Source organism: Talpa occidentalis, unplaced genomic scaffold (assembly GCF_014898055.3).
Source record: "Talpa occidentalis isolate TD23 unplaced genomic scaffold, MPIMG_talOcc4v2.1 talOcc4.10, whole genome shotgun sequence".
Classification (NCBI taxonomy): Eukaryota; Metazoa; Chordata; class Mammalia; order Eulipotyphla; family Talpidae; genus Talpa; species Talpa occidentalis.
The window spans coordinates 52702015-52722364 of record NW_023600993.1 but is presented as its reverse complement, the minus strand read 5'-3'; the positions used below and the strand labels follow the sequence as shown (position 1 = coordinate 52722364).

At 38.2% G+C, this 20350-nt stretch overlaps 1 protein-coding gene across 4 annotated transcripts in view; it reads left to right on the top strand.

The window, feature by feature from the left end:
- Positions 1–20350, top strand: part of FOXP1 (forkhead box P1) — a 167594-nt gene that overhangs the window by 128405 nt on the left and 18839 nt on the right. For all 4 annotated transcript variants that reach the window (XM_037492664.2, XM_037492649.2, XM_037492656.2 and 1 more), the window contains 2 exons: positions 597–684; positions 12061–12144. In XM_037492664.2, coding sequence (XP_037348561.1) covers positions 597–684; positions 12061–12144 — 172 coding nt within the window. The remainder of the gene's footprint in view (positions 1–596; positions 685–12060; positions 12145–20350) is intronic.

Here is a 20350-nt window from a genome sequence, read left to right as displayed (position 1 = left end):
CATTAACAGTCAAGAACCCAGGCAGAGTTTTCCTTTTAAATAATTGTCTGCATTTTTTTCCCTTTCATTGGTACATAATTTGCACATGTAGGTTCGTGTTTCAGATTTCATACTTTTAAAGTTGCTTTTCTACTCTTTGCTGTTTCTAACATTCTTGTTTAGCCCACTTCAATATCAAGATGTCATCGGTGATTTACAATCAATTTTCTTGTGAACAAATGCTCAACTTTAGAACCGTAGAAATTAAACTCTTCTGAAATATCCAGTGGACTCTGTCTCAGATTTCTGCCCATTGAGGTGGTCTTGAATGCTGCCTCTTCTAATTTCTTACGTTTTCTTACTTGCGTGTAAATGGTTATCTCCAGATGCCCTGAAGACTTTCTCCCTGAAAGACATTTATTTTGGTTTTAACAGTGTACTAAATTCTATGTAATGATAATATTAAATGATGGGGATGGAAGAGGGCAGGCCACCCACAAAATTACTATCTATTGTGAACCAGACCTGCTGCTTAGTTTATGCTTGAACATCCTGTAACTTATATTTTCCTTTTTGTTTCTCCATTTCACTTAATGATTTTCTATGTATTGTTGCAGACATCTCAACAGTGAGCATGCGCTGGACGATAGAAGTACAGCTCAATGTAGAGTACAAATGCAGGTTGTACAGCAATTAGAGCTACAGGTAAAACCAAATTTATTTTTAATATTGCCTCAGTATTCCTCAAATTCCAGATTTCTGTAGTGTTCTGTAATGAGTTCCTGTGTACTCATTATTGAGTAGAAGATTCAAAACCTAATGTTGTCCTTTATTTTACTTTTTATTTTATTTATTTTATTTTTAACTCTTTGGGCAAGTTCAGCTTCAGTTCATTCATTGGAACTGCTGCTCAGACACTTCGAAGTTCTGTGCATGTGTGTGTTGCCAACTCCGTTACTACTTTTAGCTTTTCCATCTCTCTTACTCTCCCTCCCTTCTCTCTTCTCCTTTGAAACTTTCTGGTTATCTGTTTTGCTTTAAGTTCCCTACACTGCTCATATTATTAACCTTGGGCTAGGAAGACAAGTTGGCGTGAAAGACTAAGACAGAATGAAAGTGAATGGAGAGAGCGACTGTGAGTGAGAGTGGAAAGTACACACACATTCAAGCAGATTTTCCAAAGTTAATATAAAAACTGGATAAGGAGTTATTCCTTATTTTGCATCACCCTCTCTTTTCGCCGTCACTGAGAGCAATTGAGAGTTCATTGCGCACATTTTAAATACACACATTCAAGCACACACATTCCCATATATATACATACATGCACATACACTATATATATTCATATATATATATACACACACACACACACACACACACACACACACACACAATCTATGTGATTTTTACAAAATATATTTGGCACAGCCCTCTGAATATAATCTGCAGATTTTCCTGTGGGCACAGTTGTGAGGGACAGGGGGTTCGTTTTTAAGATGAGTTCCACTTCCTGATGTAACTTGTTGATGAACCATCATATTTTAACAATAATTCCATTCTTGGTATAATTAATAGAAAATTAGTTTCTAAAAGTAAAAATTGGGTCAGAAATGGAGATTATTAAAATGTACAATTGCAAAAGCCTGACCCTACAAACCCCATTTATGCAATCGAGTTCCAAAATGCTTTTGAGTGCTTGATGACTCACTGTGGCTTCTTCCTCTGGCTGGTTTAGTGTAGGCAAGAGGTTAGCCTAAATTAAAACAATGTTGTACATTATATTGTTACCAGCCATGGAAAAGCCTATTTTGTATGCAAGACAGCAATGCTGAGATATATGGAGAGCCCTAGGCTAAGTACAGAAGATAATTACATTTGGAATTTTACTGAGTTAAGTCATTTACAGCTTCAAATAGTTGCAGAGAAAAATCAGCCAAAACACACTTAAACTTTTTGTTGTGACTTTTCGGGATTGAAAGGTTTTTTTGTTTTTTTTTTAATTAGTTATCATCTTGTATGACAAATTACTTTCTTTTTTTTTTTTTTTTTTTAGTTAGAATGTCTCAAAACTTATTTTCTTTAGTTAGTTAATATTTTTTTTCCATTCAGACTACAGATATGAACTTAGGACAGTGGAATACTCTCACAGGCAAAGGGACCATTGTAATTACCCCAAATTTTAATGTCTTTGGACGCATCCTTAAGTTTATTATGCTTATTGACATGAAAAAAGTATTTATGTATTCCCAAAGTTCACTTAGATTTAAATTTCTATTGAAATTTGATTCAATAGAACTATCCCTATGATTATTAAACCTGAATCAGGTATATTGGTGGTTGTGTTTATACAGTGATACATGTTTATGCATTAATTTCTTTAGTTGATAAAATTAAATTCTTAATGATTGCCTGAAACAATTTCTTCACCAGAATTATCATTCCAAACAGCAGATTTGAGATTGGGGCCCTTGTTCATGACTTGGGAACTGTGTCTTTTTTGTTAATTATTCCTCACTCTTCACAAAAGAGGGAGGAGAAAGAAAGAGGTGAGACCATCAGTAAATTGAGTGGCTATCCCTTGGGAGTTTCAGTGTCATTTTTTTGGTGGATTGACCATGGAGTATTGCAAGCTAATGCTTTGATTATTTGTGGATTGTATTTATTTGGAGATTCCCTTTAGCCTTCAGTTCTAAACCAAAGTGAAGGCAGTTTGTTAAACTTGTGTTAAAAAAATCAAAGATCATCAGGCCAGAAGTTATTATGTGGTCATTACCTGCAATATTCCTAATAATATGTTTGCTTGAGAATTTGCTTTAAATTGCAAGAAGGAACAGACTAATTCTGAAGGGTTCAGTATCTCTAAAGCCTGAGAGAACTGTTAAAAGTGATAACATACTACAGGTCAAGAACAAGGGTTGGCAAACTATATATACATTGTGGGTCCAGTCTTACCCGCTAAGAAAGATTTTTATATTTTGAATGGTTGCCACTGGGATTGAGGATGGAGTAAAAAGAAGAATAAATTATATGAAATTCAATTATCAGTGTCCAAATATAAAGTTGTATTGGAGCATGGCCCCATCCATTTAATTAGGCATTACCACTGGCTGCCTTTGCATTACAACACAAGAGTTGAGAAATTGAAGCAGAGTCCCTGAGGCCTACGAAGCTGAAAATATGAACTATCAGGCTGGCCCTTGCAGAAGTTTGCCAAGCAACCCCTGGTCTAGAGGATCAGAAAAAATTATTTGCATGACATTATTAGCCACTTGTTTTTCTAGGTTCCTGGCTACCTGCTCATCCCTTCCTGCCCCTCCCTTCTTTCCCTTGGTGTATAAAGCCAATTTAGTCACCACATGTGTCAAGTATTGCCAGTAGCAACTTCACATGACATGCATCTGCCCATTTGGTGGGCATGGAAAACTGGCTGAGAGACTCATCTATTCATCCTCATTTATTTGCAACATTAAATTTATTTGCAACATGGACCCTAATTTCATAGTGCAAACCTTGCTGGAGCCATGAAAGAGCATAAGAAGGGGTAAAACGGGTAGGGTTTCCTTTTGGTTCTTATGTTCTAGAAGGAAAACTTGATTATAAATAATTTTCCAGTAGTACTGTCTATTCATTGGACAGTGATGCATAACATTAATTGGTTCTTGAAAATTCCACAAACCTGCTCAAAACAGAGCTGCAATGTCAGACAGATGCCAGTCCAACACAGATTTTAATCATTAGTTATTTTTAATCAGATGAGACTACACAAGAAAATGTCAACGGTTTTTAGATTTAAAGACTCCCTTGCCCTATGACAGAGGTAAGAGAAGCCCAAGGATTAGCTTGAGAGTCTTTGGGCTGCAAATCTGGCACATTTGAGGGTCTGGGACAAGTTAACAGTAACACTGAAAGCTGAACTCATTTTAGGCTTCCTTTTTCTTTGACTTTGAGAATTCTGTTTGTGCCATTTGTTGCACCTATGTCTGGAAATGTACTTTTTAATTTATTCAACTGTCATTGTGTTCATAGAACTTGAGACATTTGGGAAATGAGGCCCATACAGCAGCGGAAATGCTTTGAAATGGTGTTTTTGCTCACAGGCTTTCTAGCTCCTTACCCACTGCGTAGGTCCCCATTCTCCCCGTGGCACACCGCATCTTTGTCTAGAGGAGATTCCCTGTACAGACTGAACCATTTCCCATTGCAGGAAGTACCTGATGCTCCAAGTCTCTCAAAGTATATCACAAAATTACCATTTGTTAATTTGAGTTGGAAAAACATCTGCACCACTTTATCATGATAGGGAAGTCAGAATAAGGTTTGAACAGTTCCCGAAGGGCAATCATTGCATTGGAGAAGGAGGTGAAATTCCCCCTAGCACCCAGGAAGCCCAAACTGTGCCTCACAGTATTGATTAATTAGAGATTCATTGTGTCTACCCCTCTCAACTATTTTGATGATTTCTAATTGCCCTAAAGGATTCCACCAGAGAACTCAGGCCGGCAGAGTCAGTCAGCAACAGGCATGACCAAAACTAGTGAAGGGCTCCTGGGTGCTGTCCCTTGTTGCTTTTCAGCCCCCTAATCTAAACCTTAGAATCCTTAACTCTGACCTAGGTCCCTCGTGCCTCTATCCTGTAACTACAAACTCCCTAAAAAATTAGATGTGAGATGTTTCTTTTCTTGTTGCCATCTGTGCAATGGTACATTGAAGCAAATGGAAAACCTTTAAAGGTTCTTATGGTGAACATTCAGACAACCAGGCAGAAATCAAGATGAGGAGTGATGGGGTCTGCCTTAGACCCGCCTAATCAGTGCTCTATGTGGGATGCATCCACATCTTTAAATTTTTTGTTAGAAGATATCAAAATTATAATGTATGTTTTCTTAGCTGTGGATGTTTGTTAGCAAAGAAAGGTTGGTAAATTTTAGTTACCATGTTACATCCTATCAATCACTGGCCTCTCTGAAGTGGAAAAGGCATCAAAAAGGTATATTCATTAGCATTCTGAGCCTTTTTTGACTATTTCTTACTGGGTTTCATTATGAAGACAGTTCAAATTTTTTTTTGACATTTTATCAGTAGAAATAGCTGGGAATTAACCTCAGCTATTATCTGGGTGCCCGGTATTGTAAACCCTAAGAAGTTTGTGAGCTCCTTATACTGTGCACACCTAAGACACCTAACATCAAGAGAGATGGATACCACAGAAATCTTTTAGGTCATAGATTTTTAAGTTCAGAGGACATATTTGAAGATTTTATCTGTTAGATTTTCTCTTCTGACAGATTGTTCTGGGTGTTAATGCAAACAAGGAATTGAGGTAGAACTGGAGGAGGGAAAAAATTTCCCACAATCAGCATGTGTGATCTTATATAGGTCATGAAGTGTACACCCGTACAGACACAGAGAGAAAGAAGGGCAGAGACTCAAGAACTGGAAACACATTGAGAGTAAAAATTTCCCACACCAAGTGCCAGATAGCCAAAACTGTAAGGTAGTACTTGAAGCTTTCTTGATAGCTGAGCACCTACTGTCAACCAGACTTAAATCCAGTTACCTGGGTTCACTCAGGTGGGACATGCTGATGTGCTCTCTCAGCCATTAAACTGTGGATAAGAAATCAAGAGAAGGTGTCTCAGCAGCCAAATCCAAATTGCCATTTGGGGACAGGATAAAGTATTTACCAGATAAGAGCAGTCATCTGAGGTCTACGTGTTAGTGAGTCTGCCTCTTAGTGAGCTTAGCTGTTTGTGGTATAGCTATATTGTTCTGACCACATAAGTAGATTTTAATCTGTTCTAAGGCTGTGTGACCTTGCTTGGTTGTCAATGTATGAAGGGAGGCTTTGAATGAAAAGGAGTAAAATCCTTAGAGACTGAGCATTTTTGTCATGTCCACAACTTAGCACGTGTCAAGGGACAAGGCTCAGAATGTGTTTCCTAAACCCTCAGCCTAGAGATCCTCTAAAGTGAATATTGAAAGCAGCTAAGGGGGAGAAGAGCCAACCAAATTAATGGGGTTGATCTACCTGGGCCGGGGGTTGGGGGGGGGGGCGCGGCTAGAGCAGTGAGCACCTTTTAATTTTTCATGTTTTTTCCATTCCATCACTATTAATCAAGCACTTATTATATTCAAAGCACTGAATACAGATAACTAAGATGGCCCTCTCCTTCCTATAATATGTGACCTTGTTAGGGGTAGGGCAAGCACAGCTTTAACTATACCACCAGGCCCAGTTTATAAGACATTCAAGTCCTAGAGAGTCATTTAAAGACTTGCCTATATTGTAGGGTGAGGGAGGTTAGTCGAAGAACGTATTGTTCACTTAAAAATTCTTGTGTTCAACAAGAAGTAGTTTGACCAGTCTTCACAGTTTTCTTAGCTGGGAAAGAGGGATTCCTGGGACTAGTGATTTTCAGTCTCAAAATTGGGAAAAGTCTGGGCAATTGGGCCTGAGTTGGCTACTCTATCAGTTTGAATCCATTGTCTGTGGCCCTGTGTTGTGCTTGTAATTATTTCCTCAAGGAGGAATAACCCACAGCCATTCGAAAGGGAGTTTTATTGTACTTGCACTATATGCCAAGGCTCTGTCCTCGGTGTGCTTCCTACCCTCGGTTTCATTGACTCTTTACAACCCTTCCGTGAACAAAAGTTATTTTTAAAAGGGAAAATAAATCAGTATATATCTCACATTTAATGAACATATTTAATATAATATTTCTTCATGTTCTTTGAAAAGATATTACTAAATCAATAGTGATGTTAAGAGTCATTGGCCTCTTGGAGTCAAAGAAGTAATTTTCTCTGGTCCTGTCCTTACAGATGAGGAAACCGCAGTTTAGAAACTCGTCTAATGACCTTGTTCAAAGCCAAGGGCAAAAAATGAACAAAGTCCAGGATTCCGACCCAGCCTTTGTAGCTCATGCTTCTTTTATTGCAGCCTGACATTTTTACCCAGGGGTTGTCATAGCCAAATCGGGTTTCATGCACATACAAAGGCATTTCAGATCCCTGATTTTAACACTTGGTTCATGGCACCACGCCCTTCTCGGCCTCATGCAGCCCTCTCCTGAGCAATCACTGCCAACAGGGCAAGTCTGAAAATCAGCAATGCTGGGATCACTCTGAAGTTTTCTAGAACATGTGCACTTGGGAAATGCAAGCTCTGAGAGTGTCAGCCGAGAGAAAAGTGCACAAGTTTTCATAGCGGAGGGAGACATCAAGCTAACCCAAATGAGTGACTACAGGCAAATTCTGTGTGATCACTCCACCATTCGTGGTGCTGTTAGTAATCACTCCAGGCGCCCACTTTCACAAATACATCATCTGCGGCCTGACCCCTTTTGGACCTTTCTACCCCCATCAAGGCAATACTCAGGACAGTTGCTCATAGCATTGTCCTCACAGAGCCCTGTGGCTCTCCCTGAATGAGCTCAGAGTCCCAGTAGCATCAGAGCTTCATATTGCCACTACCTTGTGATTGGAGCCAAGGAAAAGAAGAGAGTTTCTGGGTTTCTCACTTCCATGTCCTTCCTTGAAAACCATGACACTTTTTTTTCGTAATTTAAAATCCTGCTTAACTCTGGGAGCATTAGAATTCCTAGACTATGAGTGAGTATTAGTGTGTGTCTGCTTTAAATGTCAAGAGAGTCTTTAATAACAACATGTAAGGAATGTTAAGATGGTGACAGAATACAATGAAAGTAGGGAAATTCTTCAATTGGGGTGAAATGAGCCATAGGTTGCATACCTTCAGAGAGCTGTAGCTGGTGTTCAAGAAATTGTTTACAAGTTTTCATTGGTGCCAAGTTTTGAAGGCATGGGAACAAACTATAGTTTGATAAAGTGCGTTGAAAATAACTGTTTGGTAAATACTCAGTTTGGTAAAAGAATTTCACTTCTACTCCTTCCAGTCACTGCCTTTTTTTTTCTCTTGTTTTTCTTCTTTTGATCATAGATACTTTAGAGACCTGTGTAACTAGATACACTCTGCCTCAACCAGTTCTGTTTGGATCATCATTGTATACAAAACTTCTGAGGAAACCTAGACAGCTACTGTTTAAGGCATACTCCGTCCATGGAAGAGAGTAGTGTCTGCCAAACCTACCTCATGAAACTTGGAAACTTGGGTCCTTATTAAAACCACCCTGGTCCCTCCCTTGGAGTGTTGGGCTTAGCAAGTTTTGGTGAGACCTTAGTCAAGTAAATTGGGGCTCTTCATTGTACGGGAGTTATCCAGACTTGCTTACTCATAAATTGGGTGCCTGCTAAAAACTACATATTCCACGCCCCTCCCCACCCCTTCTGTGGAGATTCTGCATCAATAGTTCAGTTGTGGGGGTCAAAAGAGGCAAAGATCTGTGTTAATAGTGTCCTAGGTGATTCTCAGAATCACACCAGTGTGGGGAAATCAGACCAGGCATCACAGTTCCAGGATTCTGTTTTTAGTTCTGCCCCACCCCAGCTCTATGACCTCAGGTAAGATCACTCTGAAAACCTGTTTCCCCAACTATAAAATTTGAGAACAGCACTGGAGGACTTGAAGCAGCCACAAAAATCATCGCTTCTATGAAATCAAATAAGTGATTTGGTCCCTTCTTCTCATCCTTCCTCAATAATTCTAGCATTTTTACACATCCCAATTCCTTCATTTATTGCAGAAGAATTTTGCTTCTCACAAGTGAGAACAGCCAAATTGGGCTTAAAATGATTAGTCCTCCTGACAACATACAGAATGATTATGTTAAATGAACCCAAAACCATGTTCTCTTTTCTCTGCTAAAAGAATGAGTTTAATCTCCTCAGTTTTTATCTTTGAAGATGTTGAATGAAGCTCCTAGCCTTCGGCAGATAGCAGTGGGACTGGAGTAATATCCATGTTACGGTATTGCACAGACTGGCTATCTAAAACCTAATTTGAGGGTATGGCTAATAGGAGAGGGGATGACCTATATCAGCCAAGGGGGCAAAATGCATTTGCTTAGAATGAGGGGAAGATACAGTGAGAACCAAGGAGATAAATCCCTAAGAAATGGGCTTCATCTTTCCTATGCTTTTTCTGTTCCATTCTTTAAAACATTAAAATTCTCTCCCTAGTTAGACCAAACACAAAATTGAAGTCCTGTTATGTTGATCCAGATTCCAAATATAGACTTAGCCAGTAGAAGTCTAAATAGACTAGACTGATTCAACTGTCCTTTAAAAAAATTAGATATTTTTTGAGCATTCATGAAGCACTAGACTGTCTGTTAACTGAGCTTTTTATGTGCAAAAATTTATCTAATCCTCAAAACAACCCTTCAAAGTTCAGAGATTGTCTTTCCATATTTAGAAGGAGAAATTAAATACTTCAAAAGGTTCCAGAATGCATTCGAGTCGCAAATCCAGAATTTGAACCCAGCAGGGTTTGACTGTGATGCCACATCCTTAAATCTACAAAATTGGTGAACAAACTTCCTAATTTAAACAAACCTGGCACTCACAGACCCCTAATGTGTGGCCCATTGCCATTCTTTTAATGCCAGGTACTCCTCCTATGACCATCAGGAAAGGTTTTAGAGAGTAATTCTCTGTTAAGGTCACACCAAAAAGACTTAATTGCAAACCAAATTTTCAGTTGCTCTTTGGTCTGTATTTCTCATCCTCCTTCTCTTTGCTTTTCATGGGATTCAGTTTATGAGGGATGCTGGAATATGCTTGCTAATATTGAATGTTTGTATTCTTTATTATAATAATGAAAGGATGCTGTGACAATTGATGGGGATGGTGAGCTCATGGAATAAAAAGCAATAAAGAATCTGAAAGCTTTTTGAAGGGCCAGTGAGTATTGTGAATGCGAGACAGCCGATGTAGTGAGAGAGGATGTGGTTTCAATAGGTGTGAATATCTAGCCTTTTTGCCTAAGAAAACAAAAAGTACATTTGGAAGGTTTTTTGAAAAAAAATGTTAAAACTGTGTTAGCATTAGACCTTTAATTAATAGTAAAAATCTATAATGCATCCAAGGATATATTAACGTGCTAGTTGGCACCAATCAACCAGAAACCAAAACTTGGGTTTTTACCTACTTCTGCAAACTTGCCCATCTTTACAGTAAAGCAGAACTAGAATGATAGAGTTTAGGTTAAGGCAAAATAAGGTATTTGGGTGTTCTCAAACTAGATGATGAATTGTGAATATTCTCATGAAAAAATAAGAAAATATTCCCATAGCAGTGACCACCAGGGTTATTGGTGGGGCTCTGGTTACAAACTCCAGGGGTGTGTGTGCACCATGGCCTGGCTGCCTTTGGCCAGTGAAAGGCCAGCTTGGTTTAGATGTTTAGATGGGAAATAGAGGTAGTGATTTCTTTTGATGCTGCAGGTTTGGAGTTGCTTCTACTTGGTCTTTGTAATTGCTACATCAACATTGTTTACCCCCAAATTAAGTCACAATTAATATTCATCAGACTCTTCAGTAAATGTCACTTCTCACCCTTTAATTTGTAATGTTCAGTGTGGCAGACTACTTCTGGGTTTTAAAAAGAATGACATACAGGCCCCATGATAATTTTAAAACAAAACATTTTTTCAATCCAAGAATATTTTAGTTTTAGCATCTAAAAACTTAGAAGACTTACATAAAAATCAAATAACTATAGAAAAATGCCATTGCTAACATTTCATTGTTTGAACTGAACCACTTTGGAAAACTAAATTCCTTTAGCATTACGTGTTTAGAGTATCTTTTAGTTTGGCTGTTCAATAGCTTACTAAAAAACAGAGGATGAATAACATAAAGTGGCTCCTAATATGGTATCATTTTCATTTCCTGTTTGTTGAAAAGATAAATGCTAACACTGTAAGACTTTTTTTCTTCTTAATTTATTCCTCCCTGAACCACAAGGGAATAAAAAGCAAAAAAAAAAAAAAAAAAAAGAAAAGAAAATGTGATATGGCTGAAGACTGAGTCATCCAGTTAAGAGAAGCTCAGAGCTTTTTCTCTTGGGCCTTTGTACCCTGTCCCTTTCCTTTGCCTTCCCCCAATTCCTGAAACACCTTTAGAAACACCTTTATTTTAAAATGTGAGTCTGATACGGTTTTTATTTTGGAGTAATTTAGAATTACAAAAAAAATTGATATCTAAAGGAGTTAAGGTTAATCAAATGACAGAAGGAATGAATCCCACCCTATCCTACGATATTATTTTGGAGAAACGGCCTATAACATGACTGAACTTAGACTGCTTCTTTTCTCCCTCCTGCCACTTTCTCACATGTCTGTCTCTTCTACATGTTTCTGGAAAATTCCACAACTAAACTGTACCTTTATCTTTTGGGAATACTTTCTCCCTTCTTTTACAGAGGAAATTATTCCAAGTCCCCTAAGCCCAATTTCTTGAACTATCAAAACTGTCATGTTAAACCGTCCAATGAGTGTCTACTGTGTACATCCAATCAGAAACATCTCTGCCTTCAGAAGATAATTTTCTATAGAATAAGGAGATTTAAATTTTTGTGAAAATGGTACTTAGTAGGTAATTGCTATTGAATAAATGAATAAGTTCTTTCTGTATTCATGAAAGATGGGAACCTGTCACCCTCGTGCCCCTGAGCCTGCCCAGCTAATGGTGCTTGCCGGCACCGTCTTAGTCTCTGCCTACACTTCAGAAAGATGAAGTTAATTTTGCTTAAATGTATTCATCTGTCTAGGAGTTTTTCCACAACCACAACAGATGAATTTATGAGTTTGAGCTACGTAGCTCATTTTCCTTTGGCCTCCTCATGAATAAGATTGGTTAATAGGCATGATTCACGTTTTGTCTTTTAGCTGTCTGTGTTACACGGGACTCGTTGGTGCCAGCAGGTCTAGAACTTCCCAGTTAAATGCTAATGCATCTTGTGTTGAGAAATCTCACACTGGCACCTCCAGTTACTTAGAGTTTGGCAATGGTCATATAGATTTCAAAACAATTAGGCAATGAAAATGATTTTGTCATGTACCATGGTGCCATCGTTTAATTTGAAATCAGTATCATTTTAGATGTTAAAATAGTAATGCATCTGTATTCAAAGAAATAACAAGCGTTTTCTCCTTACTAGCTTGCAAAAGACAAAGAACGCCTGCAAGCCATGATGACTCACCTGCATGTGAAGTCTACAGAACCCAAAGCTGCCCCTCAGCCCGTAAGTACTGAGCTACACAGAGGGAAAAGCCCTACAGAATGTTCTCCCTGCTTCTGCTCCCCAAGGATAGGAAAGAGGACAGCTGACAGGTTTGAGTATTGATTTGATAGACTGCATTGGAGTATGTTTAATCAAGTGTTTCTGGTTAACCCTTTATGAAGAGGACATGGTGTTAGGGATTCAGGGAGATGGAAGATGATTCAGACATGGTCTTTGGTCATGAGGCCCAAACCAAACTAGCTCTTCTTTGCGACAGAATTATTGATGCTAAAACAAGGTACTAACATATGTTATAAGAGCTCAATGAAGGGGCCTCCCTGGTGGCACAGTGGTTGAGTGCTTTGCTGCGAAGCTGCCTGCGGCCTCTGCAGTGCCGGTTCGATCCCTGGCCGCTGGCCAAAGGGTCCCACATGGCGCGCAGACCTCTCCTGCCGCCCGCTGCTCCCCTCAGCAGTGTATTTCAGTCCTTCTGTCTGTTCTGCTTCCGCTCTGACTCTGGTGAATTCTCTCACCCTGCCGTGCTTCTGACTGTACCCAGTGCTTGTATAAATAAATAAGTAAATCTTAAAAAAAAAAAAAGAGCTCAATGAATATACACACACACACACACAACCTTTCTGAATTGTGAGAATAGAGAGAGAAGACAACCAGATGATAAAGGCAGAAGAAAAAGGCACTTCAGTCTAGATAAGCCAAGAGACTGTGATGTATGAGAAAAGGAATGAGGGATACTCCAGTCTAACTATAACAGAGAAAAGAAATAGGAAATACAGATATTCCCCACTATCCAAAAGCAGAACCTTCCTATTTAGTATAATTTGGTAGGTTATACTTTTTTTGTGTGACTGAGATAACTGTTATCATGAATTTCTATGGCAAAAAACTAGACATTCCTGGGTCCAAAAATTGTGTCAAAAAGGAACATTATACTTTCAGATAATGGGGATGTATATTGTCAAAATAGCTAGAAGTTAAATTACGGAGAGCATCTAATTTTTCTAAAGGCTTTGAAGTGAAAGTCCTTTACAGTTAGCAGACCAAATGTGGTATACTGGAATTTCTTGCTTTTTTCCCTTTTTATTTGACCTTCAAGATTATCACCCAATCAACAAACAACTATGAACCAGAGACACTCTATGGGGGGTGGGGGGTGGGGAAAGGAGGAATTCAGGTCAAAATAAGGGGGTTGTAATTGTATGGGGAATTTAAAAATAAAATTTCAATAAATTAATTAATTAAATTAAAAGGAAAAAAAAAGGTTATCTCCCAAGCACAAGGTAGTTAATATCAAAGCAGAAGGATGGTATCTAGATCCCAAATCCTATCTTGGCCCTCATTCCTTGTTATAAATTAATCACTTTAACAGTTGTATTTCTCATATACTTATATTTCTAAAAATCTTCTGGTAGCATCAACTGATTATTCAACATGGAGAGAGTGCTTTGCTGCTTGATTTTAAGATTTGTAAAATTTAAAGGTACACTGCCTTTATTTGATTTTGCTTGGAGTCACTGTGTGAAAATTAATTGAGCGTTGACAATCTATAGTTAGTACCAGCAATTTTAATCAATATGCAATGATGCAGCATAATGGCAAAGTATTGGTTTATCTGTTTTGACTGATTTTTTTCTATAAATAAAGCAAACATACACCCATATATGTATGATTTATGGTGATAGAAATAAAGCGGAGTCAGACTATTAACCCAGCAAATATGGTAGCCTGCCAAGATGCAGTTGGCAGACAAAATTAATGTCTGAAACAGAACACATTACTGAGATATAGGACATAAAATCATTAAACACTTTGCGTATCCATTTTTACTAGGAAGGAGTCCTTAGTTTCCATGTGTTTTGCAGTAAATGACTGTAGGACTGTCTCTGTAGGCTACCAAAAAGAAAGGAATAAAACCACAATAGGACATTCAGTACTTTTCCTATCAACCCCTTTTCCTATCAGCGCTTCATTTCAAGTAGGATTTTAGGAATATTATGAGCCCAGCTAAGCAAATTAAGAAGACCCGGAAATTATCCAACTCACTTTGCAATGGGCCATTTCTCTGCGAAATTCCCTGAAAATCTTTTGGTGACTTTAGTTTGTAGTTTGCAGGGAAATGGTTTTGCCTAGGATGAAGTGTTTGAATCTTTTCACCTGGCAACAAGGGAAAGAAATGAGATTATCTCATGTTTCCTCCATGGATTAAATACAATGATAGAATAATCTCTGGACTCAGCACACTAGGAATGGAGTTATTCTGGTTCATGGGACTCCTGGGAGGGAGGAGGATGGGTAAAACTAGACAAGGAATCACAAGACGCCATGGGGCTCTCAGCAAGGGATGGGGCTGAGTGTCAGTGAGGACTGCCAGGTACTAAGCCTCCATAGACCACAAAAGGATCACTGGGAATCTCCATGAGGAACAGTCTCAAGCAGCCAATAAACAGGGAACAGCAGCCATGGGGGAAATGCAGAGAAGGAAGGTTTGTCCTGATTAGTATTTTTTAAAAAATGTTTTACATTCTAGAAAATTATAACTTTGAAGGGGACCTCCTACTAAATTTATTTTTAACTGTTCTATTGAAAATTCTCTACCACTAGTCAACATTATCTCTTAGTAGCTCAGCACAGTATTTCTTTATTAAAAGAAATAGGCACGAATATTTTTGACTGAAAAATTAATAGCTTTTGAATTCATACACAGCAGGTTTTCTTTTGCAAAGAAGCCCAATATCGCTGCACAGCACTTCTATAACCATTTATTTAGAGTCCAAGTCAAACCTTTGACAGCCAGAGCAGCGCTACAAGCCAATATAAAGAACTCCAAGATGTAAACCAACAATAGGCCGTCTGTGTGAGGTTTGCCATTGTCAAATACATAGATTGTTTGGATTAGTTTATGTAAATGTACTGTTGTATTACCCTTTGAAAAAAAAAAAAAGATCACATTTGTGTATGAAAAGTGGTTCCCTTCACAGGCAGCATTATAAATTCCTTATCCTTTAACTTACATGTAAGAAGTAAAAATTGGTGCCTGACAAGCAGATATTGTGTGACACTCTGTTGCCGGAGTGAACCTGCCTTCTTTTCATTTGTTGGAAAATAGAAAATTTTATTATAGATACCATCTTATAAATCAGGAATTATTAAAATATGTATAGGTGAGGCATTGGGAAATTAATTATAGAAGGTAGACGCACAGTGTTTTGCATAAATTTTTACTTCCTTGCCAAAAAAAAAAAAAAAAGGAAAAAGGCACACACATATGGCCAATCCCTATTCTTTCACCTTTAGGGATTCAGAGCTCTCTGGTGATTAGTTCTGATGTGCAAAATATCCCCTTTGCCTGTAATTAATTTATCCTACCTTAAAAGAGAGAATGTGTGGTATGTGTTCAAACGAGTGTCCTTCTAGAATGTTTCATTTGAAATAAGCAGTCAGTGGGATTCAAATCTAACCATAGATGGGGACTTTCATGTTACAGTCTTGCCAGTAAGTTTATGAAGTTTGTTCTTTTTTCCATTTCTGTTTAAAAGGAACTTCATGTTTATTTTAAAAGTCTTAGTCACTAAGTGATAGAATGCTTTGCTGTAAACATTTCTTTTCACTAAATGCCATTTGGGTGGTAAGTGTCATTTGTTGTATCCAATCATCCAGCCAGTCCCCATTTCTCTGCATCAGAGTAACTGCCAAAAACCTTCGTGGGTTGTTCTTACATCAGCTCAGAGACACGTTTTCTGGATTCTGTTGTGAACTCGTCTTCAGATTAATATAGTTCGAGAACATGCTCCTCTCAGGACAGTCCCTGAGTTTCTAGTGGCAGCTCTGAAGCCAGTCCACACTGGAAAGGCTCTAGATGAACTGGAATATAAGTTTCCGTTTTCCTATTCCTTCCACACCTCAGTAGCGTCTCCTCCTACTTGCTGTAAAATCTTCCAAACTGAAAAAAATTATACCTAACACTAAGAATTATACAAAACAAGATGCAAACTGCAGGTTGTACTTATAAAAGGAATTCTTGCATTCAGAATCTGTTGCCTCAACAAATATTTACTGAGCATGCCACATAAAAACAGAGAGTAGTAAAACAAGACAGAACCTTTCCTGCCACTGAGGTTGTTTGGAGGCTTGCTGGACAAACTGAAGCGTTAAAATATACACACTCTCACTCACTCACTCACTCACTTACTCACTGAATGAATCAGGTTATGGATGAGTAAAACAAGTAACCTAGAATGGTGGGGCTGAGAAAACCGGGTGAGAGAAGGCCGTGTCTAAATGGAAGCTAAAAGATGAATAGGGAGAAGTGGAAAGAAGTCAGCATCCTCCATGAAGCTTTCCTTGGGCTAAAAGGACATGTATAGGTCTGTGTTTGAGGAAAGCATTGGGAGAAAAAGGTGTGTAATGAGGATCAGTGTGGAGGAAGGGAAGAACAGTCAGCGTCAGCTAAGGTAAACTATCCTATTTTATTTTATTTTATTTTATTTTATTACTAAATAGCTTTTAATTTTACTAAGGCTGGGCCCCCTGTGGAAGAGGAGATGTAAAAGTTTACCCAACTGACTGCATATTTCAACAGTTGGCTGCATACATTGGGAAACCCTTTCTTGACATATAGGTAGAATGGCCAGAGTCTCCATATTTGCAGTTTTCAAGGATTCTTCTCTTTTCCACATTAAGAGAAATAAAAGCAAAACAATCAAACAGTGGTAAACTGTCCTAATGAGAGTGATTGATAGTCTTTTGTTTCAGACACAGTAACATTCTCAAAGTAAACACCAAATTGTGTTGCTTGGGCTTATTGTCTACATACTTGCTCCATGGAGAATTCGCTGAGATAGTTCCTTGGAGGGAGGTTGTAACTCGGAGGACAAAACAATAACAACAACAAAAAGAAGTGTGTCTTGTTATGACTTTATTAAGTTGCTAAGGATTTTTTTTTTTGTTAACTTTTCACTATCATATCAGGAGACTACTGCAAATCATATTTTATAATACCCGGTACATGAGAGGTACGTTTTGCTTTAGGGGATTCTTACACGCCGCCGGAGACAACTGATCCTGGAGAAACCACATTCCTTCAGATTTGGTGGGCAAGTAATTATAGTGTAGGTAGTATATATCCTTCTTTATGAAAATGTTATAAAACACTTACAGGAACTGGGATATTTGAAGTGAACTACAGTATTAGATTTTCCTTTTTACGCATTCTTTTTACTCCAACCATAGCAATTAGGACTGTTATGAAATAGTTTTCAGCTACTATAAAAACAAAGTGCTTCCCTCTGAAAAAGGGGTCTTTTAACTCTGAAAGAAATGAATGATCCTTCAGGCGGCTGCGGCCTTGCTTTAGACTCAGAAATAATATCATGCAGCCATAAAAAGAGATCTCAGGCACAACACACACAGGCTTACTCACAAAGTCCCCCTCCTCAACTCAAGGCCAGTTTTTCTGGTTTGTTTTCCATGTCACTGTCAGCCTTACCACCCTCCTGGTCGTTGGCCCCGACCAGCACCAGGCTCTAATCCAGTAGCAGGGCCCAGGCTAGGAGAGGAAGAGGAGATTGAAAAGGCCTCCCTAGCCTCCCCATGGTCTCCTAACGTCCCTTCAGCCTCAGAAGAGCCAGCTCGTCTCCAAAGGCGAGTGATTCATGTCTAGAAACGCCGGGCAGTTAAAGCAGGATTTGAGCCCGCTCAGGCCAGTAAAACCAACAGCAGAAAAACGAGTTCTGTGAGCCTGAAAGTCCCTACTAAGCAGCTGTGTCCCTTGGTGTTTTGGTTTCAGGTTTGTCTTTTGTTCTCAGAATCTGTTTTCATGTGAGGCAAGAGCACAAACAAAAATAAAAATGAGTTCTTATGGGAATACTTACGACAAGTCTGTTTCTGTCTGGGCTTTACGTCAGCGGTTTGTTTATTTTTTAAAAATGTGAGTGACTCATCATCTTCAAGAGAGAGAGGAGGTTACTGTTTAAAAAGTAAAGATTAATCTTTTAAAAGGACTAACCAGAATGTTAGGTAGCTGATACACTTCCAATAGTTTGGATGGGGTAAGATTTCCAGAATAGTCCTAGAGCTGCATTGGGGAGAAAGAGGGATGGTTGAGAACACACATGAAAAAAATAAAACCCTACAGCAATTTTCAGTGACATAAGAATGTAACTTTTGGCCAGAGTTTCAAAGCGATTATCTTTGTCAAAATCATCACATGATAGAAACTTGCCATGTAGAAAATATCAGAGTAACTAGCTTTTCTAAACATAGCAACTTCTTTTTAAATAGAAAATGAACACAATAAGGAGAATAGGAAAAGAAACCCTCCCAGTCCAATCCCTTCCTGCTCCATGCCCAGGAAAGAAATTATCATTTAAAACTTAATTACAATCAGAAACAAGAAACATATGCTTTCATTTCTAATTGATGAGTGCGTTAAAGATTTAATAGTTTACAATTAAAATGACTATTTCAAGATTACAGCAAAATCTACACCGTTCCCGATATGTTCTTCTGTTCTAAGTCTGTAATTATTATTTTTTTTTTTTTTTGGAGGAGGGGTTCCTGTTTTTTCAGAGACCTTCATTAGAAAAGAAGGTTTGGTTTGAACACAGCCTGTTTAGGCTCCTTCATGCTCCATCTTCTGTCTCCCTCATGACCACCCTCCACCCAACATGGTTGTTCCTCAAGACAAGCATGTGATCATGAAACAAAAGTTTAAAAGTTAAGAAACTTCTATAGCAGTTGACAAGGTTGACATTTCATTAACTTGTTGGTTCAGCCTTCAAATGATTTCTCGAGGCAAAGCACCCTGTTTGGAGTTTACAGCTTTTTGTTCTTCTTTCCCTCACAGGCTACAGTCATGTTTAATTTGGAATCTGGGCTCCTTTGGCAAATTAGCAATTAGAACAATTTTGTGGGAATATGTATATGTGTCATTAGTTTTTCTGCAAATTAATAGCAAGGGCAGAGGTCAGGCAGAAATTTTCCACTTGACTGCAGTTCTCTATTGAGACTTGGCACTTGGTTTTGGAATGGCCACAGCTGCTCTCAGACACCCTCTTCCTCTAGGAACTGTCTTTTAATTAGTTTACCTCATAGCCATCATTACAAATATTACTGCCTCCCCTCCTCGAAATAAAATTACTGTTTCTACAAAATATTCCACTGACATCTTGCACCACTGCACATTGATGGTGGGGTCACTCGAATGCTGCATTTAATCATTAGATCACCTCCATTCGCGTTTCCTAATTAGAGTCCTTACAATACATTTTTATCTGGTAATTAGCTGAGATTGGCTGCTTCCTCTGTGGCTTATTAGAGACAACCCAGCAGTGGGTGTGAATCACAGTGTCATTTGTCAAGCCTGGTAAAGCCCCCTCTCTGCTCTCTCCTGGCTTAGTGTTTATTTCCACTTGCTACCGATGTTCAAAAGCTTCCATAAAATTCTGTATCTCTTTCTTCATGGCTCATGCTAACCTGGAGGAATTTTATTTTTCACTGTGGCTTTTTTGGTAGAAACAGTCCAATTGTTAACACATGTGTAAAATCTACAAGAATCAGTTTTTTCACATTTTGTGACATTATACCATGTGACTTATCTATTCTTCTAGTTGGTGAACACCTACATGATGGGCTTGCCCTTGCTGTTTACCTAAAGTTTTCACTTTTGGTAATTAAACTCTAACTTGGTGAATTCTTGATCTTCCTCACAAAACTGGAAAGAAGCGTGCATATTTCTTAAGAAGATTGTGCTGTATTTGTATTATAATTTAGATTTCTATTTTAGATTTCTATTATAGTTTAGATTTATAGTTTAGATATAATTTTCATTACTTTTTTTTTTTTTTAAAGAAAACCACAATGTTTAGGGTAATGTTCGTAAACTGGATAGAAAGGTGAAATACTGGAGTCAGTTCTCAAAATTATTTGGTGATTAGTGTACATGTTTTCCTTTGACCAATGTCTGGATTTGATGGTAAGCTCTTCAAGGGCAGCAACTGTGTTTTTTATTCTTGTTTTGGTCATTTCAAGAATGCCTTGTATTTACTTGATAATATGTACTGACTGTCATTTATAGCAGAGATAAAAGCTTAGTCACTGAATGTTTTCCAAAATTGAGCATACAGAAAAGTGAAACTGGTTTTAGTTACTGTTTATTTTGCCTTTTAACTGAGCATAAGAAGATGATTATGAAAAGGCTTATAGTCATACA